At 43.4% G+C, this 24703-nt stretch overlaps 1 protein-coding gene and 1 long non-coding RNA gene across 6 annotated transcripts in view; both read right to left on the reverse strand.

Moving 5' to 3' along the window:
• ILKAP (ILK associated serine/threonine phosphatase) overlaps window positions 1-24703 on the reverse strand; it is a 31691-nt gene that overhangs the window by 1706 nt on the left and 5282 nt on the right. Inside the window, exons 2-10 of one of the 5 annotated variants that reach the window (XM_059703730.1) lie at window positions 19016-19081; window positions 18510-18566; window positions 13739-13858; window positions 12332-12458; window positions 10616-10722; window positions 9692-9785; window positions 9314-9401; window positions 7812-7933; window positions 629-748 (exon numbers count right to left, since the gene is read on the reverse strand). In XM_059703730.1, coding sequence (XP_059559713.1) covers window positions 629-748; window positions 7812-7933; window positions 9314-9401; window positions 9692-9785; window positions 10616-10722; window positions 12332-12458; window positions 13739-13858; window positions 18510-18566; window positions 19016-19081 — 901 coding nt within the window. Of the gene's footprint in view, window positions 1-628; window positions 749-7811; window positions 7934-9313; window positions 9402-9691; window positions 9786-10615; window positions 10723-12331; window positions 12459-13738; window positions 13859-13902; window positions 14156-18509; window positions 18567-18871; window positions 18919-18992; window positions 19082-24703 lie in introns of those variants that run through there. The other 4 variants (XM_059703729.1, XM_059703734.1, XM_059703733.1 and 1 more) reach the window with 4 other exon arrangements.
• On the reverse strand, window positions 16422-18045 carry LOC132238411 (uncharacterized). Its single transcript, XR_009453782.1, has 2 exons — window positions 17804-18045; window positions 16422-17556 (listed from the first exon to the last, which is right to left on the reverse strand). It is a non-coding gene; the product is annotated as an uncharacterized LOC132238411 (long non-coding RNA).

Raw genomic sequence — 24703 nt, forward strand, 5'->3', positions numbered from 1 at the left:
TTCAAGCCAGGGCCACCACCATATCCTAATGAGCCCCTGGGCTCCATCCTGCTCCGACCCCCAACATTTAGGGCTTCCTGCCACCAGGCAGCCAGGCAGTGTGGTGCCTCATCTTCAGGCAGCTTAGAATGGCGATGGACAACTGACCAGACCGTCTTTCTCAACCTAGCTTGGTCTGCCTAAAAATCGCCCATGACCCTCCATCATGAGAAGCTAAAATTCAAACTCCTCAGCATGGAACTCAGTCAGTGGCCATCATCTCTCACCAACATCCCCTGCCACCATTTGCCTATCAATCTGTCAAGGGCAGCAGCCTGGCGCCCTTTCACACCATCCCATTTTAATGCCTCTGTTGTGTGTTTCCTCTACTAGAAAACCCTCTTGTTCCTCCAACAGGGACACCTTCCACCCCCACTGGCCAGGCTCCCAGAGCAGCCCATACTCCTAGGACATGAGTGCCCCCAACCAGACTGTGTGGCCCACTAGAGCAGAACCGTAGAACTGTATTTTTTCTCTCTGCACCTCCAGGGCCTAACACAGTGCCCAAGACACGGCTCCTTACAAGCCAAGAGTTGGGGATAGATAGACCATATATGTGCATGCCCATGCCTCTAGCGGGCATTTTTACCTGTCATTGGGGGTCAGCTGGCAACGTCTGATGTCTGGCACAGAAGTGACCCCGCAGCGCTTGTACTGCCCATCCCCAATGGATCGGGATACCTCCAGCACACCTAAGACACGCCCGTCTCTAAAACAAAGGGAAAACAATTCAGACTCCATCTGCCAGATCATAAGGCCACAGTACTTACAATCTGATCTTAAAATCAGAAAAATAGGACAGAATGAAAGATGTAGCCTGCAGAATTCACATTAAACAGCATCATGCCCTAGCCGGTTTGGCTCAGTGGACAGAGCGTCAGCCTGCGATTGAAAGGTCTCAGGTTCGATTCTGGTCAAGGGCACATGCCCGGGTTGTGGGCTCAATCCCCAGTGGGGGCTGTGCAGGAAACAGCCAATCATGATTTTCTCTCATCATTGATGTTTCTATCTCTTTCTCCCTTTCCCTCTGAAATCAATAAAAATATGAAACAAATAATAATAAAAAAAAACAAAAACAGCATCATCTCCTGACCTCAAATAATACACAGATGTGCTGAGTCCCCACTGCTCTAGGTCAAGCATGCCAAACTCTCAGCCCAAAACAAATATTTTTGCTGCCCAGCCAATATAACAGTTATGTAAGAAACGTTTTAATAAAAATTTCATAACTTAATTTTTACAATATCCTGTTACACATAATTATTAATAATGAACTACAATGTTCTAATGACTGATTACTATAATTGTGTTGCATTCATTTCCCTGACGCACAGGTGCACCATTTCTCTCACTAATACTAGCAGCGAATATTTTAGCAGCCAATTGCCACGTCCTTAGTCTTGGACTAACTTGTTTGGTGTGTTGTGTGCTCCAGGAAATATTTCACTTTCAGAGAACAAGAAAAATGGGTTTATTTGCGTTAAACTTATTAATATGTGCAGTTATTCATTGTCTGGTAAGTCAGTGTTCAAGGAAAAATATTAATTTATATTAAAATGTTCCATTATTTTATGTTAACGATGACTCATTTATTTCAGCCCTTTGTATTCAGCATGTCTCTATTGAAATAAACCTATGTTTCTATGAAAATTGAAGCTTTTGTTTTTTTGCGGCCCACATAAACTTAAACCTTGTTTATTTGGCCCGTTTTTAGCCTTTGAGTTTGACATGTTTACTCTAGGTCCGTGGTCGGCAAACTACGGCTGGTGAGCCACATGCGGCTCTTTGGCCCCTTGAGTGTGGCTCTTCCACAAAATACCACGTGCGGGCACGCATACAGTGCGAATGAAACTTCGTGGCCCATGCGCAGAAGTCGGTTTTTGGCATGGGCGAGGCTATCTTGAAGAAGTACTGTTGATATTTGGCTCTGTTGACTGTTTGCTGACCAATGACCTAGGGCATTAATATTCCTGCGGCCTCAGCCAGGCTGCACATTAGAGGGAACAGTGCCCCCTCTGGCTGCACTTATGTGGTCGCAATGGCCAGTTGATTTGCCCAAAGCTGGGAGTGGACTTAACTGGGCTGAATAGGGGCTTGGCTTTGTTTTCCTGTTTATCTTAAAGCTCCTTAGGTGATTTGAGCATGCACACAGGGTTAAGAAAAGGTGGAATAGAGGACTATTTTGCATTTCAATCTAATTAGGTTTGGAAAATACTCAAAGTGACCATTCCCAGACTCCACAGCACCTTTTGTTTCCACTGGGTATGGGTATGATTAACTTACATACAATTGGTAACACTCTGCATAGCATTACACTTTTACCCATCCTATTTTTAGGTAAAGGATACAAAGATGGTAGGGTGACCCATAAGTGGGACCATGCTGAAATACAGGGGAACAGCAGTCCTTGACTCAAGGCCCCAAGAACAATTCTGGTGGCGCTACCACTGTGTGACCTTAGGCAGCTGCCACTGGGGCCCTCAGACTCTCATGTATACAGCCAGAGGAGAAACCAACTGGAGAAGATGCAGGAGAGCTTTTGGCAAACACCAAAGCTGGGCCTGGAGATGCTGCGTGAATGGAGGCACATGGCAGAACATCCTCGCCTGGGCCTGGGCCACTGTCTCAGAGTCAGAATTCAGCCTGGTCCTGGCCCTACACTGTGTCCAGTCACCCTCCCCGCAGGAACAGCTGAGGGATCAGCAACAGACTTAACCAGGCACCTGAAAGAAGCAGTACTCCCCATACAATTACTACAGCAAACAGCAGCTGGCGAGGTACACAGGAGCAGAAGTGAAAATGGACAGGGAAGGGTTGGGGGAGTCCCTCAGCCCTAAGAGTGCCATTATGGAAGCCGCTCAAAGCATAAGAATCCAACCAAGTGCTTCTTCAGTGACCAAATGGCCAGGTGCCCGGTGTGGACACCCCTCCGCCACATCATGAACGCAGCTCATTTCAAGGAGACAGAGTGTCATGACCTGGGCAGAGGGCTGGACCACCACCTTCATGCTCAGACAAGTTCAACAGGACTACATGCTTCTTCACTACCCTCAGAGTTCTCCCAGACCACTGTGCTGAGGAGTGAGGGGTTCTTAAGTTTCAACCCATTAATCCTGGGTACCACCTTCTCTGGCACATTCCCCACTTTTGCTCAGAATTGTGTTAGTTCCCATCCCTTTCCCACCTGCCCATCAATCATAGCTTCATGCTTCCTCAGCCAGACAACTATTTTCCTGCTAGTTACACAGACAGAAGCCCTGATCTCTGTGATCTTTGCTAGTACTTTGTTACAGTTTCTCCTTCACAATGAAAGAGAGAGGTACTGAGACAGTTGCCCTGGCGGCCAGGATAAGCTGCACACTGCTCTAACGTCAGCTCCTCTAGCACATCAGCAAAAGCAGGGCACAGTCGGTCTCAATGCTTTTGCATCCTCTTCTGACTCAGATGCCCAAGTCCTGTGTCTTACTATGATGGATGCTAACGAAGTAACTGAAGGTGGATTCCAGAATAGCGCCTTTTCAATATCAGAGACCTGAATGTGACCTGGTCCCAGACACATGCACTGTATATTTGTTTATTTAATATATTTTTATTGATTTTCTTTTACAAAGAAGAAGGGAGAGGGATAGAGAGTTAGGGTAGTTAGAAACATCAATGAGAGAAACACCGATCAGCTGCCTCCTGCACACCCCCTACAGGGGATCAAGCCCACAACCAAGATACATACCCTGGACTGGAATCAAACCAGGGACCATTCAGTCCGAGGGCAATGCTCGCCACTGAGCCAAACCAGTTAGGGCTGCACTGCATATTTACATCTAAATGCTACACATGCAAGCTTGCCTCATCTGTCCTGTCCAGTTGCCTTCCTCGTAAAATAAAAATAAAACTGCACCTTCTCAGAGAAGTGCACTGAGATAGTGTGACACACTGCTGCACACAGTATGCTACCTTTGGTGGAAGAAAGTAGGAAAAATAAGAATCTGTACACAGATTTGCTTCTTTCTGTAAGAAGAAACATTGGAGAGAATCCAGAACTATGAATAAGGGGGACAGGCACGGAATCTATAAATAAGCCTTTTTATTTAACCATGTAAATGTGGGTTTTTATTTTTTAAATTATAGTAAAATATACACAAGATAAGATTTGCCTTTAACTATTTTTAATGTACAGTTGAGTGGCATTAACTGAGTTCACACTATTGTGCAGCCATCACCATCATCATCTCCAGAACTCTTCATCTTCCCAAACTGAACCTCTGTTAAACACTCACACCACACCCTCTTTCCCTGGAGACCCCCATTTCACTTCCTGTCTCTATGAATCTGGCCATTCTATGCACCTCATATTCATGGAATCATACAGTGTTTGTCCTTCAGTGACTGGCTCATTTCACTCAGCATCATGTCCTCAAGGTTGATCCATGCTGTAGCCAATGAGATGATTTCCTTCTTTTATAAGGCTAAATAGTATCCACTATATGGATGGACCACATCTGTTTATCACTACATCTACTGATGAACACTAGGATTGCTTCCACTGTTTGGCTGTTGTCAATAATCCTATATAATAAAAGCCCAGCGACCGAATGGCACAACAACCAGAACGACCGTAGCCCCTCACCCTGGCTGGCCCTGCCCCTGATCGGCCCCCATTGGGGCAGGCTGACTGGACCCCACCAGTGTATGAATTCATGCACTGGGCCTCTAGGATTACTATAAACATGTATGTGCACACACCCGTCCAAATCCTTGCTTACAATTATTTTGTGGAATTGCTGGATCTCATGGTAATTCCATTTTTAATATTAGAGGAACCTCCATACTGTTTTCCACCACAACTGCACCATATTACATCCGCAACAACAGTGCACAAGGTTCCGATTTCACCATGTAAATGGCTTATAATATAGGGGGGAAAGCCCTAAAGTCTAAGACAAATTGAAACTAGTGATAATGACCAAGGTGGTTTACACAAGCACAGTGAAAGCAATTATTCTAGGTTTACAAACATGTCCTTCATGAGAAATAGTTCAAGGACAAGAGAAAAGGAACTCAAACTTTGTAATAGTGATAATGCAAATAAATGTACTGTTATTAGGAACCAAGATTTTCAGCAAAAAGGACAGATCTATGACTACTGACCCACAAAAGAGAAAGCCCTGTACTGTTAAATTTGAATAACAAATAGCAGCCTACGCTCACCATCTAAAGAGTGCTGAACAGACTTAGAATTAGTGACATCCCAGGTGAAACAAGAGTCCCCAGCACACGGAGCTAGGTTTTAAAGATGAATGGAACAGTCAGCTCAAAAGCACTCCCTTTCACTGGCTACACTGGGGGTAATGTGAGCAGGAAACGCACCAGGACCCTATGACTAGCATCAGCACTGAAATCACACCCCCTGACAAATGGTGGTTCACAGAGCAAGGAGAGAGGAGAAAGGGAGAGAAGCGGAGTGAAAAGAAAAACCACTAGGCCCCTGGGTAGCTCAGTTGGTTACAGCATTGTTCTGATAGGCCAAGGTTGCAGTTTCAACCCCATCAGGGCACATACAAGAATCAATCAATGAATAAGTTAAATTAAGTTAACAAGTCAATCTTTCTCTCTTTCCCATCCCCTCCCCTCTGTCTCTAAACATCAAAAAAAAAAAAAAAAAAAAGAGGGAAAAACCCCACTAATTTCCATAAGTGCAGGGGGCCATCTTACTTTGCAAATTGATAATGAAAAAATTGAGTATCGACCCTGCTTTCTGGGAAGCAAGTATGGTTCATTCATACCCCACTGATGAAGGAAAGCCTCTCCTTGTAGGATGCCTGTTAATACCTGTGGCAGGAATTCCAGAAGCAGGAAATCATCTTTGTCATCCCTATGAAATAGATTCAGACAAGAATCACTAAGGGACCTACCACCGTGAGATGAAAGATGGATGCAAAACAGAATGTTCCCAAGGTGCTAAAGCACATCTCTCCAGATCACCTGCTGATCACACAGGAAAACCTGTCCCTTTCCCTGCGGGGACTCATTACCACCAAAGTCCAGTGCTGGGAACTCAGCAACAGTGACCTGACGTGGCCACTAAAGTGAGGGATTATCAAATATAGGCCACCCCCCAATAAATATTTTTCTAAAAATGTTTAATCTGAATCTAAAGAAGACTTAAAGCTAATTTCTAGTTTATAAGAAAAACATGCAAACAACTTAAATGATAACATGAAAACACAGGCAAACTCAGAACGTGACCCTATACAACCACTGGCCTAGACAACTGCATGATCCAACCTGAGGAAGAGTGGAGACCATTCTACACTGAATGATGTGAATCCAAGGTGAGCATGAGCGCTGGCTGGACCCTGCTTTCAAACCAAGACACTTTGGGGACAACTTGGAGAAATATGAATACAGACAGAATTACAGATAACCTAAAGAATTATTTTCTTAAGTGTTATCTGCAACTAACTTCCAGATAGTTCTGCCTAGCATACACACACACGAAGCAAATATGGCAAAATGTTAATTACTAAATCTAGGTGGTAGGTATTAAAATGTTTACTCTAATTTTATAAAAATGTTTGATAATTTTAATGAAGTGGGAAGGGTAGAGGGAAATAAATGCCCACCAGTCCTGGACTCGGGCAGATGGGGTCACAGCCTGGCCCTGCTGCTGAGGAGCAAGGTCCCTGCCACCTGAGCCTCCTTGCCCTCTTCTCTGAAGTGCAGGGTTCACCTTGAGCACACTGTCAAATGAGCTCCCTAAGGTGGGTACTGGGAAAAAGGAAGAACCTGCAACAGAGCTGACCATTCACCCACAGGACTGTCAATGTCAAAAGCCTCTCCAAGGAGTTCAGGCAAAGCAGAATTTTAAAGTTATAAGAAAGGGCAGAAAAGATGATGCTGACATTAACACTGGGATCACATTCTCGACCAGTAACTTCTGCAGCAGCCACAGTGGGAAAATGGGGCATGTGCCACTGCCCAAGGTCTAGAACCATGCCCACAGTCCCATCAGTGCTAAGATGACCACACTATAACCAAGGTTATCTCTTACTACCATTCCAGCAATTTTGAACAAACTCAAAGAGTGTTGCCTCCTCTCCAGACCTCTCTGCACTGCTGGCTAGAATCAGCCTGGAGTAAAACTTGTCTAAGGACAAGTGATTGCAGCCTTATATTGCTGATATTTCTCTCTCATCTCCAACAAAAATGTAACACTAATGGTCAAACTGAAAAATGAACCAGAAAACACTTCTGGTCAAATCCTTAACACCATGTCCCAGGAGTGAATCCCCGTTAAGTGTATTAAGACTGAAGCCTTGGAGAGATGAATGGAGGTGCTGTGGGCAGAACAAGGGCAGAAGGCCCCTGGCCAGGGGAGCTACTCCCCAGGAAACCCAGAGACTGTCAACCTGTCACATATTTCCTGTCTACATACTTTAGATGTTCTCTCTGAGCAACGCCCCTAAACTGCAACTTATTCAGTTGTGACAAATGATAGTATTTATGGAAGTTCCTAGGACCAGAGAACTGTTGCAAATGGTGACCTTGAATTTGAGGCAGGTTTCCTCCCTTTGCAAATTTAGGAAGGCATGTTTCTTGTACACATTTTGCTCCCACTTGGACATAGTGAAATCCTACAACCTTCATTCACCTACTTCACAGGTCAGACCTCAGTCTCATCACACTAAAGACTGCATGACAAGGAAAGTTCTCCCCTTGGAGGACTCATGGCCATTCCTCCCTCCCTCCCTGGAGTTCCCACAGTTCCTGGTTACCTGACGTTTCCTCCAGCCTTCTGTATTCTCATTCGTTCTTCATACTGTGTTGGGTTATGCTCCTTGCTGAGGCTTAAGGCTGCATGTTTTTGACTCTCCTCATTATAACGACACAGGATTGCCTGGGAAGATGGAGATTACAACAGCAGTAAAATTCAGGAGCCCAGTGCCCAGAGTTACCAGTTGAAGACAAAGGTCAACCATGGAGTTTCAGAGTCAGCTTCCTGCCGACAAACGCGAGTTCAAAGAAGAGCCCAAGTGGCAAAGTGGTGCCACAGTAACACTAGCCAGGGAGAGAGGCCCCGGTGTGGGCCTCTGTTGGGTGACTAGAGTGGGCACTCATCCTCTCTAAGATGTTGTCCTCTCATGGGTGACGTGGAAAGGAGGCAGTTAATGAGCACCAAAGCCCCCTTTGGGCCCAGTTACTAGTTCCCAAGTCTACACGAGGCAAAGATGAGGGCATGCTGACCAAGTGCATCTCCATGTGCTCCTGACACCACATTTACCATGTAGTAACTTCTGGATAAACCTGGATTTTAGAGAGGAGGGAGCTGAGGCCTGGAGGATAGGTATCATGTCCAATGTCACACACAGGATTCAAATTTGACTCCAAAGTCCCCCCTCTCCCTTTGTCTTGGTCCAATTTTACTCATGCTATTTTAAGTCACTTGGTCAAAACACTTATGTACTGGAGATAGCCTACTAAGAGGACCTCCAGAATATAAACTCCACTAGGCAGGGACTGTCATCTGTAATGTTCACAGCAGCATCCCTACTGTTTATTTCTTCAGGAAATAAATCACCCTAAAAGCTACAGGGGCTGGGGGCAGCTGTCTTCAGTTCTGCAGATGGTGCTTATGGGTGGGAAGAGTCACTCTGTCACTGTGACTCCAAAGGAACACGAGACGGAGGCTGGCTGAAAAAGCTCCTGACTGAAGGCAGGGGGCTGAACCCACCTTGCAGAAGGCCAGCCTCTAGCTTCGTTTCCCACCACAGGCTGTCAGCAGTGGGAAATGACTGGCTTTTCTCCCTTAGCCTTGTGAACTGGGCTCCTTGCATGAATGGCGCATCACCTAGCACTTTCCTAGCTGCAGCTCTTGAGTTATTCTAACATAACAATGATTTTGAGAGGCAAGGGCCTGTGGTCAGAGATAGGAAGTTAAATGATATTTGTAACTGCACACCAATTAAATTCCCACCTATAGCACTACCCTGACAGAGTACACACACAAAAGGAAACATAGAAAACAAAAAGAATGTATTTGGGTTTTAAAGCAGAAGAGGTCTACTGCAGGATGTAAGTCTTCCCAGGGAACAAAGTGACCCAAGCTCAGTTGTTGCTCCCCACCCAGAATCTACACTCTGCACTGGAGCCCCTGCAGCAATCCCGCAGCACATTCCGACCAGCCTTCGTCATTGTAATCTTAGTCAACAAGCGCCTACTGCCACTCTTCCCCACAGAACATGGTGTTAGCTAAGCGGGTGGCTCCAGAGCCGCATACCCGACTATCTCCGAGGTTGGCAATATAAAGAGTGTTGTCTACAGCCAGAACACACGTGGCAGTGGACCCATCTTTCCAGGCAGGTTTCCTGGGGGGAAAGACATCAGAAATACAGTCACCACCAACATGCTAGCACTTCGAAACTAATTTCCAGAGTTGAATGGGAAGTGGTGTAAACTTTAAAATGAAGAGTTTCCTTAATACTTGCTTTTTTTCTGTTTCAGATTTAGTTAACAATTACAAGAACTTACTTGGTGCCAGGTACTTTTCAGACAGTGAGTGTTAGTATGAAACAGAATCAGAAGATCTGAAATGCATCCAGGAAAAGAACACAGACACACACACTTCATTCATAAGTTTTCATGTGGTTTCACTTACTGGCTTGAAGCTTGTTTAAGAAACTCTTCATCAGTATGCTTAAAAGTGTCCAAAAGGCATCTCTTCACAGTTTTCTCCACACTGATTACATCTCCTGTTACAGAAGGAACAAAAGAAAAACTCTTAAGGAGGAAAGGTTACCCTCCACCCACTGTCATTCTGTTTCTGAACTACGACCAAGAACAATCTGCACGGCTGGTATGGCTCAGTGGTTGAGCATTGAACTATGAACTAGGAGGTCATGGTTCAATTCCTTGTCAAGGCACATGCCTGGGTTGCAGGCTTGATCCCCAGCAGGGCGTGTGCAGGAAGCAGCCGATCAATGATTCTCTTTCATCAATTATGTTTCTATCTCTCCCCTACCCTTCCTCTCTCTGAAATCAACAAAAACTTTTTTTTAAAATAAAAACTATCTATTTCTTCACCTACAGGACAGTGCCACTTGCACTGGTGGTAGTAGACTCCCAAGTATAAAGGCAGGACACACACTTGTATCACAGACATTTCAGGAGAGGTGCCCATCACTCAGAGACATGAGGAGCTCTACAGGCACACCTGCTCACCTCAGAGCCCACTCCTCACAGGTTTGCTCTTCTACTTATTTATTATTTTTAAATATATTATTATTGATTTCAGAGAGGAAGGGGAGAAGGAGAGATAGAAACATCAATGATGAAAGAGAATCATTGCCTCCTGCACAGCCCCTACTGGGGCTTGAGCCCACAACCTGGGCATGTGCCTGACCAGGAATCGAACTGTGACTTCCTGGTTCATGGATTGATACTCAATCACTGAGACACCTGGCTGGGCTCAGCTCCGCTCTTTTAATTGTCATGACTTTTGTAAAAGCCAAAACGACATCTCAGTGAGTCACACAAACAGCAAACACCAAGATGAACATGAACTGATGTATTTCTATCTCACCTTTAGGAAATTTCCTGATTAAGTTCTGATGTAAATTCTGTGCAGCAAATTTTGAGGCCCGAATTCCTCCATGTCCATCAAAAACAGCAAAATAGGAAACCCGGGTACTAGGAGAATGATTGAGAGTCAATGAGAGTCTCACAGCAAACATTACTCCTCTCCATTAAAGCTTTCCCATCTTATTTCAAACAGTGAACTTTGACACAACAGAGGAAGTCCCACTGGTAAGACACTAGTCACACTGTCATGAATGGAAAACAGGTAATGACACTGAGACAAATGTGTAAATAAATTTCATAGTATTTCAAAATTAAACATGTTTTAAAAATCAAGGTCTATTAACTCTGACTTTTCAATGAAGGTGAAACTAAAATTCAGGATTTTTTCTATTTAAACTAGATTTGGTTTTAAACACCAAGACACAGATAAACAGTTACTGACCAAGAATCAAAAATATCTGTAAGGGTAGGGGGCAGGGTTGTTACTCAAACTTGGACAGATATCTAAATCTTAAAGCCTACCTCACCAGACTTATTCCTATCCCCCTCTCAAGTTTTGCCAGAAAACTCACATATATATGGAATAAATGGCATTTATAAAGGGTTTCAAGAAAAAAATAAAATCCTTATGAGAAAGAACATTTTTACTGCGGAGCTGCTTTTTCCAAACATTTTTGCAATATCTTTTTATCTGGGACATCATGACCCACAGGAAAAATAAACTCAGAACTCAAAACTGCTATCTTGCAGCATGGTATCTACCTGGTATGGGTTAGTGTTCCCCACCAAAGGGTTTGCTTCCCCCCCGAGGGCTCCTTAGAAGTACCTATCCTGGCTTTAAAAGCAACTCCATAGTACACTCCTGATCCTGGTGAGCATGAGTGCATGCATAAATACACAGATGACCTTATAGGGCCATCATCTCCTCATCTACTGGACAAAAGCCACTAGCACCAATGGCTCCAGCACACTGTATGTTAACAACCAACTGGTGTCAGTTAATGAATGTATCATGTATGTTATGTAATTATGGAAATTAGGTGGTATATATGTAATTATTATATATGTAAACATGTAAGTTAATGACCACCTCCACATCCCACCTTTGGGTTGCTTTTCCACCACACCCAAGACCTTATCCAGAAGGCTTCATTGAGTTTGTACAGGTTTGGTAATTTCCTGTTGTTCTTCTCCTGATGCCATTCCTGCATCTGGTTCTCTTTCTGTGCCCTCACTAGCTGCACTAGCTCTCCTTCACTGCTGTGTTCAGTGGTTTCCAGCTCTAGCTTCTGGGTCCCAGAACAAAAAAACTCCCTGCAAGCAGCTCTTCAGATTGTGGGGAAGAGAACACACCCTGAAGGCCCCCAATATGGAGCCATTTCCCATTTATCAGGTTTCTCGATTTCAGCATGATTGACATTTGGAGCTGCACGATTCTTTGTTGTGGTGCGACCTTGGGAGTTGTAGGATTTAGCAGCATCCTGAGCCTCCCCACCAGATGCCAGTAGCACAACCTTCCACTGTGACAACAAAAAATGCCAAAGGGAGGGGGGCTAAAATCAACTGCAGTGAGAACTACCACTGTTGAACCAAGCAGCTCAAGTGTTATGTGTCAATCTTCCTAATAAATACAAAGTGGACAAAGTCCAAAACTGAAATCAGAGCTTGGTCCAGAGACTTTTAGGCCCACCAGGCTTGCCAGAGCAGGGACACTCACATGAGGGATGATAGGGGCCTACACTCCTCCGTGATGTCATTCAGGATGACATGGGCATCCTGCATCTCCTCCCGCTCGCCCTTCCGCTCAGCCACGTAGCCTTTCAAACCAAAAATCACTGAAGAGGCTAAGGAAAAGAGAACAAAAAGCCAATACAAAACTGTGCCCTGCCCTCCAGAAGCCCTAGTCCCAGAGCGAACAAGAGGGAACTCTGGCTATTTTACTCGGCAGTCTTAACAGGCAAACAAGCTCTTCTCCTCAAGGCATCTCCCCACTACAAGTCTGTAACTGAAATCAGACCACTGATGGTCAGGGCTGGTCTCTGCAAGGCTAAACAGTGGAGAGGAGACAGGCAGATGACAGCAAGTTAGTACAGGACAACTCCGTTTAAGGCATTAAAGCAAAATACCAGAGTTAAGAAATGTACTGTCATTTGAATGGGGGGAGAAGGGGTTCCAGTAAATCTAATCTGGTCAATAATTTAATGAGGACAGAAAAATTCCTACTCTAGAGAAATGCAAGTAGAGTTTATCCCAAAGGTCCTGCTGGACATATGAAAATATGTTATTTTCATGCCTGAGGCTTAGTGAAGAATTTGAACAACTGGTAAGATCAGCTGCTTTTACTCTAAATGAGGGAGAAAAAAATAAAGGGGAGGCACAGATGCCTCCTTCTATTGAAAAGCCTGACTAGCTTAAGCTCACCCTTTGACCCCTAGGGCCATGCAAATGAAGTGAGCACTTTCCGAAGAGCAGCTGTGGGTGGGCAGAGCTCTTTAGGCTAGAGTGCTGAAAACTCAGCTGAAGACCAGCAGAGCAAAGTAGGTCCTCTCACATACCTCCAAGTGCACCCTGCAGCTTTGAGGTGCTTTGTGGTAAAAAAGCAAACAAAACCAAAGGGGTTGGGACAGTGAACGAATCTACAACTATTTATCTTTAATAGGTACTTTTCATTTCCCTTACTCTGTGACAAATTACAAAGCTGACTACAAATTTCAATTGCTTTCCCCAGCCTTGGGCTCTTTCTAGGGAAGTTGCCTACTGAGTTAACCATAGTATCAAAACGCTAATCATCAGGCTGTAACAAAGACAGGGAATTTGAGAGAAATGGGTGGTCTGCAGGCTACCTGATCACTAGAAAGGGTTAAGTGAAAACTCTGTGTTGTTTAAGCCTAGGAACAACTGTAGGTTTTCTACCTGACCCAAGGTAGGGTCAGAGGCAGAGATGTCCATGGAAAGTAGAGAGAGAGAAGGCAGGAGTAAACTTCAAGAGTCTGTCTGCAAAAAGGGAGCCCTACCCAATTCTTAAATACAGACACAGAGAGGAAGCAGTATCATCAAAAAGCTGAGCTCTGGGTTGTTTTAAATTATGAAGTCTAATACATTTGTTTTCAAACTGTCTGAAAACCTTTACAAACTTTCTTTTCCACAAGCTCTTCACTGCCATTCTCCTCTTCTTCAGAGGGTTTTCTCTTTGCTCCTTTCCCTTCATTCTTTACCATCTGGGATATGGAGGTGTCAAGAGAACCTGGAAATAAAGTAAAAGCCAGACAGAAACAGCTGTAGACTTACAAAAAGACCCCTGCAGATCAGGCTCCATCCCAGCCCTCAAAGATAAAATGTCATGTCCAGCAGTCATAGCTCTGACTCCAAGGGCCAAGCCAGTGTGCCTGGGCACCCACAGTGGGAGACCACACCAACCATGAGAGGATCTGCAAGAGAGGCTTCTCAGTGGTAAAAAGAGACATCTGTACTCGGGCTGTAGCACATGCATGGTGTTGTACATCCACAGGCCCTTATTTACAATTAGGGAAGTTTCCAAAATCTGCAAAGTGACACATACTAAACAAGTTAAAAAAAAAAAACAAGTACCAAAAAAGGCTTAAAATGAGATAAAAGTCAGGCTTTAAGAACAGCTGCTGAAGCTATTCTCGGTGACAGAGGGATGAATCTGTGTTCAAAGCCAGAGCTAAGAGCACCTGCAAGGCACGAGCGTGGTGGTGGGTATTTAGAAAGGTCTAACTTCAAATCCTGGTTCTGCCACTCACAAGAGGGTTACCCTTAAGGCAAGTTACTTAGCTTTCAGCCTGTTTCTTCTTGGGAAGAATATGGTAAACTCAGAGGGTTGTTTGAAAACTGATGGGGACAAGTTATGTAAAGCATTTATCACAGCGCTTCGTCGATCAAGTATCCAAGAAATGGTAGCTGCTGTCATGATAAATGGCCCTACGTATTCTTTGCATTTAGCTATAAGAGCATGCAACTATTTATCAACTACTCTTTGCCAGGCATTTCTAAGTACTGAGGAAAAAGGAAGATGTCTGCATTTTGTAATCTGTCCTTTTGCAAGTAATTGACTCTTATTTCATACAACAGTATAACACAGCACACATACCCCAACCCATATAATGTGGCAAATTAACAAAATTTCCTGGGTGTTTCCAACAGGATCTCCCAATGGTCTCTTCATTAACCTCCAGTCACTTACTGTTTGTGTTCCCTTTTCCCAATGTGTATGTAAAAGAACCTTCCTTGCTTTTAAATTGGAAAACAGAACATTTTAAAGCTTTGTTTTTGACTTCTAAAAGAATCACACTGAAATCAGAGAATGTGGTCTATCTTCGTTGGGATTTTACTTTATGTCCTAGAATGCAGTCAATTTTTATAAATGTTTCTTGCCTGCTTGAGAAGAATATCTTTTCAAGAAATCCAAAATAGCCCGGCCGGTGTGGCTTAGTGGTTGAGTGTCAACCTATAAACCAGGAGGTCATGGTTCAATTCCCAGTCAGGGCACATGCCCAGGTTGCAGGATCGATCCCCAGTGTGGGGTATGCAGGAGGCAGCCGATCAATCAATGATTCTCTCATCGCTGATGTGTCTATATCTCTCTCCCTGTCCTTTCCTTTCTGAAATAAAAATATATATTAAAAAAAAGAAATAAATCCAAAATACTGGATGCAAGATTGGATTCCATATCCAAAATACCTCAATCTTGTTAAGAGTAATGTTGAAATCTTCTAAGTTGTTACCAATTTACTGTCTTTTGCCCTATGGACAACTAAGCCACAACTATGCTGAATCTTCCTTAGTTTTATTAAATCTGTTAGGGGCCCTGCTTGCACACAATATTCATTATAACTAAAAGCACTATCTTTATTGGGAAGATCTTTATTAGGCTAAATTGTATGAGCATGCTATAATTTTTTGGTATAGGTATGTAAATACAGAAACTATAATAATTTAATCCATACTTTCTAGACTACTTCCAACGACTTTATGGTAATGAATAATACAAAAAAGAAGTGCACTTAACCTCCAGGGAGCACGCTTATGCCATTCCCTTTCTCTCCTCCACTGCGCCCCCCAGCATATGGTCCCAGGCTAACCCCCTGAATGTCTCCAAGCCCCCCTTTCACCCTTTTTCTCTGACTTCCCAGTGAGCCAAAGCAGCCTAGCCCAGGCTCTCCTGTTGCTTCTTCTAGGTCAGTGGTTCTCAACCTGTGGGTCGCGACCCCTTTGGTGGTCGAACGACCCTTTCACAGGGGTTGCCTAAGACCATCCTGCATATCAGATATTTACATTACGATTCATAACAGTAGCAACATTACAGTTATGAAGTAGCAACGAAAATAATTTTATGGTTGGGTCCCAACATAAGGAACTGTATTTAAAGGGCCAGAAGATTGAGAACCACTGTTCTAGGCCCTTCTCTGTTTCACTGCCCTAAAGTATGTTTTTGGTGCAGTTAATAAATTCTTATTTGCTTTTCTACAAACAAACAAACAAACAAAAACCCAACAACAAACAAAAAAAACAAGAGAGGTTTGAAAAGCAAGTGTTCTATTTGACAACAGACAAGGTCTTGTTACCAGAAGACAATTGCATTTGAAAAAAACTGCATCCCCAACTGTTCCCAGGCCACTATACCTTCCCTTCCCCAGGGGAATTCCATGTCAGTTCTCAGTGAGACAGAGTAATAGGTTCCTCATTATGATAACCTAGACTCTAGGTCAGTGATGGCGAACCTTTTGAGCTTGGCATGTCAGCATTTTGAAAAACCCTAACTTAACTCTGGTGCCGTGTCACAGATAGAAATTTGCAACCATAGTAAAACAAAGATTTATATTTTTGATATTTATTTTATATATTTAAATGCCATTTAACAAAGAAAAATCAACCAAAAAATGAGTTCGCGTGTCACCTCTGACACGCGTATCGTGTCATAGGTTCACCATCACTGCTCTAGGTCCTACAGCAGTGGTTCTCAACCTTCGTAATGCCGTGACCCTTTAATACAGTTCCTCATGTTGTGGTGACCCCAACCATAAAATCATTTTCGTTGCTACTTCATAACTGTAATTTTGCTACTGTTATGAATCATAATGTAAATATCTGATACGCAGGATTTATTTTCATTGTTACAAATTGAACATAACTAAAGCATAGTGATTAATCACAAAAACAATATGTAATTATCTATGTGTTTTCCGATGGTCTTAGGCGACCCCTGTGAAAGGGTCGTTCGACCGCCAAAGGGGTCGCGACCGACATGTTGAGAACCGCTGTCCTAGAGGAATCCACTCTATTCTTACTTCCTAAATTGGGACAGGAAAAGAAGTTAAACATTTACAGAACAGGTAGAACCAATGTTAATAGGCTCGATGAAAATAAAATCAATAAACAGAATCTCAAGAACATATGAATTGACTGGAAAATAACTACGGTAGGTCTTGAATTTCAAGACAATTCCTGCACAGGGTCTATACCAAACACTAAATCAGGGGTCCCCAAACTTTTTAAACAGGGGGCCAATTCACTGTCCCTCAGACCGTTGGAGGGCCGGACTACAGTTTAAAAAAAAACTAGTTGGCTGCTAAGCAACAGGCAACGGCAGCAAAAACACCCGGCGGCCGGATAAATGTTTTCGGTGGGCTACATGTGGCCCGCGGGCTGTAGTTTGAGGACCCTTGCACTAAACCAATGTCATTCAGACCTCATTTTTTTCTTCTTCTTCTTTTTAAAAATATACTTTTATTGATTTCAGCAAGAAAGGGAGAGGGAGAGAGAGAAACTTCAATGATGAGAATCACTGATCGGCAGCCTCTTGCACACCCCACAATAGGGGTCGAGCCCACAACCCATCATGTGCCCTGACCGGGAATTGAACCGTGACCTCCTGGTTCATAGGTCAAAGCTCAACCACTGAGTCATGCCTGTGGACCAGACCTCATTTTCTTTCTTTCTTTTTTTTTTTAATATATTTTATTGATTTTTTACAGAGAGGAAGGGAGAGGAATAGAGTGTTAGAAACATCGATGAGAGAGGAATATCATCGATCAGCTGCCTCCAGCACACTCCTCACTGGGGATGTGCCCGCAACCAAGGTACATGCCCTTGACCAGAATCGAACCTGGGACCCTTGAGTCCGCAGGCTGACACTTTATCTGCTGAGCCAAACCAGTCAGGGCCAGACCTCATTTTCTTAAATCAAAATTCTTTTTAGTATAAGTGGCAGAAAACAGAAGACCTACATATCAGTATTTATGGGTTCAGGGACACTAAACACACACACACACACACACACACACACACACACACACACAATTTATTTCAGAGAGGAAGGAAGAGGGAGAGATAGAAACATCAATGATGAGAGAGAATCACTGATTGCCTCTTGCATGCCCCACACTGGGGATTGAGACTGCAACCAGGGCATGTTACCTTACTGGGAATCCAACCGTGACCTCCTGGTTCACAGGTTGACGCTCAACCACTGAGCCAAGCCGGCCGGTGACACTAAATATTTTAACTCTATTTCATATATTCAGATACTTCCGCTGGATACATTTGGGTCAGGAACATAAGGCAAACCAGAATGACAGATTTTTAATTAAAAAACATTAATAACAAAGTGGAAAGTAAATTAAGTAAACTCTTAATTCTTAGTCAGCTGTAAGAGGCTGAACCCCAAGGAAGAAAAAAAAAAAAAATCACCAAAAAGTGATGTTATAGCTAGCTAATCTTTTTCCTTCCATCTGATGATGCCTACTTGCGTTTAATAAATCTATGCTATAGTATAATTTAATGTCATCCTAAACCTTAAGAGCTATAAATAAATTTCACAAGAGTAAAATATGTATTATTTCCACTAGCACGTTGGATTTTTCCCTACTACTTACCTGACTCGCCACTGCTGGCTGGTGGGAGGTCATCAAAAAGCAAAGGTCCGCCTGGTCCTGAAACACAGCAGGACACTGAGTGAGCCCACAAAACCTGGGTAAGGCCTAAGTGTCAGAATCCATCCCACCAGGACGCCTATGCAGGTCACTGACATAAACTCAAAACTCTGTGTCAATCCAGTGGCAATTCACACTGCGGTAAATAATGTCTTTTAAAGTCCTATCATTGAAAGGAAACAAAAACCTGCCTTACGGAGTTACATCATATTTCAGCTATAATATACTCAAATGAACCAGAGAAAACTGCTCAACATTTCACGCAGTTTCTCAGAGCTAGCAACTAGTGGATTTTTCTGCCTTACCTGATGCCATGGATTCAAAACTTAAGACAGTCCAACACCTAAAACATCTGTGTGTTGAAAATGGGGGAAAGGGAAAAAGATTGAGACAACTACAATCCCAGGATGACACGTTGACACACACCTGGGAGAGCCTGAAGACTGTACCTGAGTCAGTACTGCTGGCCGGAGGGAGGTCATCAAAGAGCAGAGATCCTTTCTGAGCTTCTTTCCCTAGGACATGGAACACCTGCTTAGACTGCGCTTGGGCATCAGCCAGGATGGCTTTTCAAAGGGGGAGACTTTGACATAGGTTTGCTGTTAAGGTCAAATTTTCTCCTCCCGTGGGAAAAAATTTATTTTTAAAATATTTTCTTCACTGCTATTTAATATGGACACTTGTTTCCAACAGTTACAATCAACAACAAAAAAGCAATAAAAATGACCCAACAGGCATTGTAAGGGCCAATGGGTATTTTGAGAAAAACATTCTTCTTGATACCATAATTTCATTACTGAAAGCAACCATTAAAAACAAACAAACATTTTTATTGATTTCAGAGAGGAAGGGAAGAGGGAGAGAGACAGAAACAGCAATCATGAAAGAGAATCACAGATCAGGTGCCTCCTGCATGCCTCCTCCTGGGGGTCAAGCCAGCAACCCGGGCATGTGCCCTGACTGAGAATCGAACCATGACTTCCTAGTTCAGTGATGGCGAACCTATGACACGCGTGTCAGAGGTGACACGCGAACTCATTTTTTTGGTTGATTTTTCTTTGTTAAATGGCATTTAAATATATAAAATAAATATCAAAATTATAAATCTTTGTTTTACTATGGTTGCAAATATCAAAAAATTTCTATATGTGACACGGCACCAGAGTTAAGTTAGGGTTTTTCAAAATGCTGACCTGCCGAGCTCAAAAGGTTCGCCATCACTGTCCTAGTTCATAGATTGATGCTCAACCACTGAGCCACACCAGTTGGGCCAGTAATCAACATTTAAAAATAAAAATTTTTAAATGAACCCTGGGAAGACAAAAACTGATTTTAGAGTAAGAAAATAATGTATACCTCAAGATATAAATTCAGTGCCTAGTAGATTTGTCTCAGTGGATAAAGCGCCAGCCTGCGGTCCGAAGGGTCCCAGGTTCGATTATGGTCAAGGGAACGTACCTTGGTTGCAGGCTCCTCCCCTGCCTGGGCCCTGGAGGCAACCAATCAGTGTGTTTCTCTCTCTTTCCCTCTCTCTAAAAATCAATGGAAAAATATCTTCGGGCAAGGATTACCAACCACCCCAACCCCCCCAAAAAAGATATAAATTCAGCGATAGAGGGATTCTCCAAAGATCTATAGATCTTAAAATTTCCCATTTCAATAACATTCTGAATTAACCACAAAGTAAAATCTCAAAGCACAGAAATAAGAGGCTGAGGGAACCCCATACCTTAACTTGGTGCCTCCAGCCCAGTATCCAAGTCAATACAAATCCATGGAAAAGATAAGGAATTTCAGAAACTCCAAGATAAACTCAGGAGAGAGCCAGGCAAATTTTTAAATTTAAAAATCTGAATGATAACACAACAGAGTACTTGTCTTTAATGTTTTATACTCAATTTTCCCTTTCCACACAAAATTTAATTACAATTCCTTCTTCTCCAACTTCCCCCCAAATCTCTATTTATGCTATTAAATACATGAATTGGCACCCACAGGGCTCAAAATGAAGGTGTGCACGTCCCATGAAGTTTCACATACTGTCTCAAGACAGGCTCTGTCCCATCTCCTATTCCTTGGAGTTCAAGGACAGAAATGTGCTCACTGAAAATCCAAAGCATCCATACTGTCTTTTTGCTTCTATATAGATATGAACTGGGTACCAATTCTATTCTTTTAAAAACAAAAACTTTAATTAAAATTTATAAACTCCAAAGAAGGAAATTTCTTCAGGAGTCTTTAGGTCAGAAATACCTTAAATACCTGATAAATTCCTGATTTAATAAAAAATAACTCTTCTGCCTAACTGGTTTGGCTCAGTGGATAGAGCATCGGCCTGCGGACTCAAAGGTCCCAGGTTCGATTCCGGTCAAGGGCATGTACCTGAGTTGCAGGCACATCCCCAGTAAGGAGCGTGCAGGAGGCAGCTAATCGATGTTTCTCTCTCATCAATGTTTCTAACTCTCTATCCCTCTCCCTTCCTCCCTGGAAAAAATCAACAAATTAAAAAACAAAAAAACTCTTCTGCTTTATACATCTAACTCAAATGGAAAATAACTACTAAGCCCTGGCCGGTTTTGCTCAGTGGATAGAGAATCAGCCTGCGAACTCAAGGGTCCCAGGTTCGATTCCGGTCAAGGGCATGTACCTTGGTTGCAGGCACATCCCCAGAAGGGAGTGTGCAGGAGGCAGCTGATCCATGTCTCTCTCTCATTGATGTTTCTAACTCTATCCCTCTCCCTTCTTCTCTGTAAAAAGTCAATAAAATATAAAAAAAGAAAATAACTACTAATTAAAGTATATCCTAATTCCTCAGTATTACCCTTAACATATTAAGTAGTTGCAAATACTTTCATTTTTCTCACAAGCAACATAAAGACTCTGGGAAGAATTCAAGAGCAGCATTAGAAGGCCATTAAAAGGCATTCAGTGTTGCCGAAGCCGGTTTGGCTCAGTGGATAGAGCATCGGCCTGCGGACTAAAAGGTCCCAGGTTCGATTCTGGTCAAGGGCATGTACCTGGGTTGCGGGCACATCCCCAGTGGGGGATGTGCAGGAGGCGGCTGATCAATGTTTCTCTCTCATCGATGTTTCTGACTCTCTATCTCTCTCCCTTCCTCTCTGTAAAAAATCAATAAAGTATATTTTTTAAAAAAAGGCATTCAGCGTAACTGCTTACTCACGAGGAGTACAGGAGAAGGCCAACCTGAAGAACAGCCAAGCCTTCCACCTGTGCCAGGTCAGATATTAAGTTCTGAATTAAACTTCTCAGCTAAATCAGGTCTTTTCACTGCCAGTGTCCAATGCAGGAGTCCTCTTTTACCCAGGTAACACATTTTCAGTCTTGCAAGAATTAATTCCTCACTCAAGAGTTTCCAGCTTGAGAATTAGCCTGACCCCTCTTCTTTGGTTATAACAGTTTTCAATATGTGTGCTGCAAGAATTTTTAAAACATGCAATACCTGACTACTAGTCAGAGGCACTGATCTCTTTTTCCTTAGATTGTCAAATAAAAAAATGACAGTCAACACAATATTTGTCCGATGTGAATGAATCAAAATTATACCTATTTTTGGTTCAGATTGGCAAAAAAACATTTTTGGCATGGCGCAGAATTTTTGTAATAAGTTTATGTGTGCTATTACATGAAAAGGGTTGAAATCGCTGGACTAAGATAGTGTCCCAAACTGGGCATCGCTCCAAAGACGGCCTATCTCCTACTGCTGAATGGAATGGGCCTCTCCTCTCCTCTCCCCATCTTTCTCACTCTGGAATACGGAGTGATATTTCCATTAAAAACATGAGATTACCTCACATTTTTGTTGGCCACAACTGAGAATAACTTATAAAAATGATAATTAACATTTACTGCCTTCCAGGCACTGTTGTAGTGCTCTCCATATTTTAATACATTTAATTCCTGTAATACTCTTAGATACTACTGTTACCTACTGATGGTGAGACTAAGGCACTTTAAGATAAATACCTGCCCAAAAGAGCCAGTGATGAGTGAGGACTCAAAGCCAGGCACCCCGGTTTTCCCAATCCATGCTCTCAGTAAGGTGCTACATTATCTCCACACATAGGCACTGTTCCAGGAACTACTGCAAGTTAAAGGACCATCTCATTTAACCTTACAACAATCCCATAAAAATAATCCCAAGGCTCTGAAAGATCACTGGAATATCTTCTGCATCAATAAAAGGATCAAACTTAGTAATACCTTGCATCTGGATTCAATAAATAAATAAATAAATAAATAAATAAATAAATAAATCCGTAAGTCTTAGATGCTAAAGGTTGCTATCCTATTTAATAATCCCATACAATAAAAGGCTAATATGCAAATAAACCAAATGGTGAAACAACCGGAACAATCGGTCGCTATGATGTGCGCTGACCACAAGGGGGCGTGTGTGGAACATGGCGGGCATTGGCCACAGTGGGATGGTGGAGCAGGTGAGTGGGGGCAGCAGACCAAGGTGGGGCACTGCTGGTCACTGTCATTGGGGTGAGCCTCTGGTGGTTACTAAAAATTCTCTGCTCCTGCGCCACAGTCCTGCCTGGTGCTCGCACCTGCTGCCGGTCCTGATCACTCAGCGCCATCAGCGGGTGCTCGCAGCAGCTACTGGCCCTGATCGCTCCTGAAGGCTTCTCCACCTTCCCCTGTTCTTGAGGGGCAATCAGGGCAGCAGCCGTGGCTTGCACCCGCTGACACCACTGGCCCCGCTCGTGTCCGCTGCTGGTGCCGGCCCCAATTGCTCTGTGCTGTCAGCAGGTGCGAGCGGGACCAGTGCCATCAGTGTGTGGGAGTGTCAGTGTGTGGGAGTGGCAGGAGCGGGGCTACCAGCAGACAGGGGACCGGGGCCATGGCGGGAGGGGCCGGGCAGGGCGCGCGGAGGATGGGCCAACACACGCCCCAAGGCCTACTGCAGCCTTGTGGCCCACAGTTCCTTTCAAGGTGCACGAATTTGTGCACTGGGCCCCTAGTGTACAATAAAAAGATTAGTTTGCCTAACCAGTTTTTTTTAAAATATATTTTTATTGATTTTTTACAGAGGGGAAGGGAGAGGGACAGAGAGTTAGAAACATCGATGAAAGAGAGACATCAATCAGCTGCCTCCTGCACACGCCCCAATGGGGATGTGCCCGCAACCACCTTGACCGGAATCGAACCTGGGACCCTTCAGTCCGCAGGCCGATGCTCTTATCCACTGAGCCAAACCAGTTAGGGCCTAACCAGTTTTTTATGCCTGAATTTTCTCTTCAACTACAAATGCAAAACATGTTTTCCAAACACAAGGTATTAGAAAAAGGCCCTACCTCTCCACCACATTCCTGGACCACAGTAACAGTTGAGTGTATAAGTTCCATTCTCCTTTATGCTCATGTACTTGAGTACGTTGAGCAAAGGACATCCTGGACATCACTCATTCACAGGGTCACCAGAAGTCGGAGCCAACTCAAGGGCATTTTAACACCCAGCGCCCACACTTGTGTATGTGCATTTTAATTTTTAAAAGGTAGAAGTATTCTGTACACAATATTCTATGTTGTGTTGTTCACGTAAGCCATCAGGGCATGGTCCAGGCCAGCACACCTGGGTCAGTCATTCTTTCCAATAGCTTCACACTATTCTATAGGGGAAGTAGTGCCCATCACTTGTCAAATTCCCTTACTGACAGGCATGCAAGCTGATTCTGTTTTGGTTTTTTTTACATGACAAACAATGCCACAATAAATAACCTTTGACATAGATACTTCATCTGCTAGAATGCTTAAGGTCTGAGTAGTTTAAATTTAACAGGTGCCAAAAGCTGTTCCAAAAAATATTGCGGTAACTTCCACTCCCAACATACTTCACGAAAATGTCCATTCCTTGATATCCTCACCACTATGCTACCAATTCTTAAAACTGATGAGTGAAAAACATGGTACATCAGTGATCTGCTCCTTTCCTCCATGACTCAGGAAGCTGAGCACGGGACTGGTTCCTGTTTGTGGGCTACTCCCATTTCTTCTTCCATGACCTATCAGGATATAGCCTTTGATGATTTTTCTAATGGGTATCTGCCTTTTTCCTATTTGTATGAGCCATTCACTTATTAGAGATAGTAAACTTCAGTAATATGCATTGTC

This window comes from Myotis daubentonii, chromosome 7 (genome assembly GCF_963259705.1).
Source record: "Myotis daubentonii chromosome 7, mMyoDau2.1, whole genome shotgun sequence".
Classification (NCBI taxonomy): Eukaryota; Metazoa; Chordata; class Mammalia; order Chiroptera; family Vespertilionidae; genus Myotis; species Myotis daubentonii.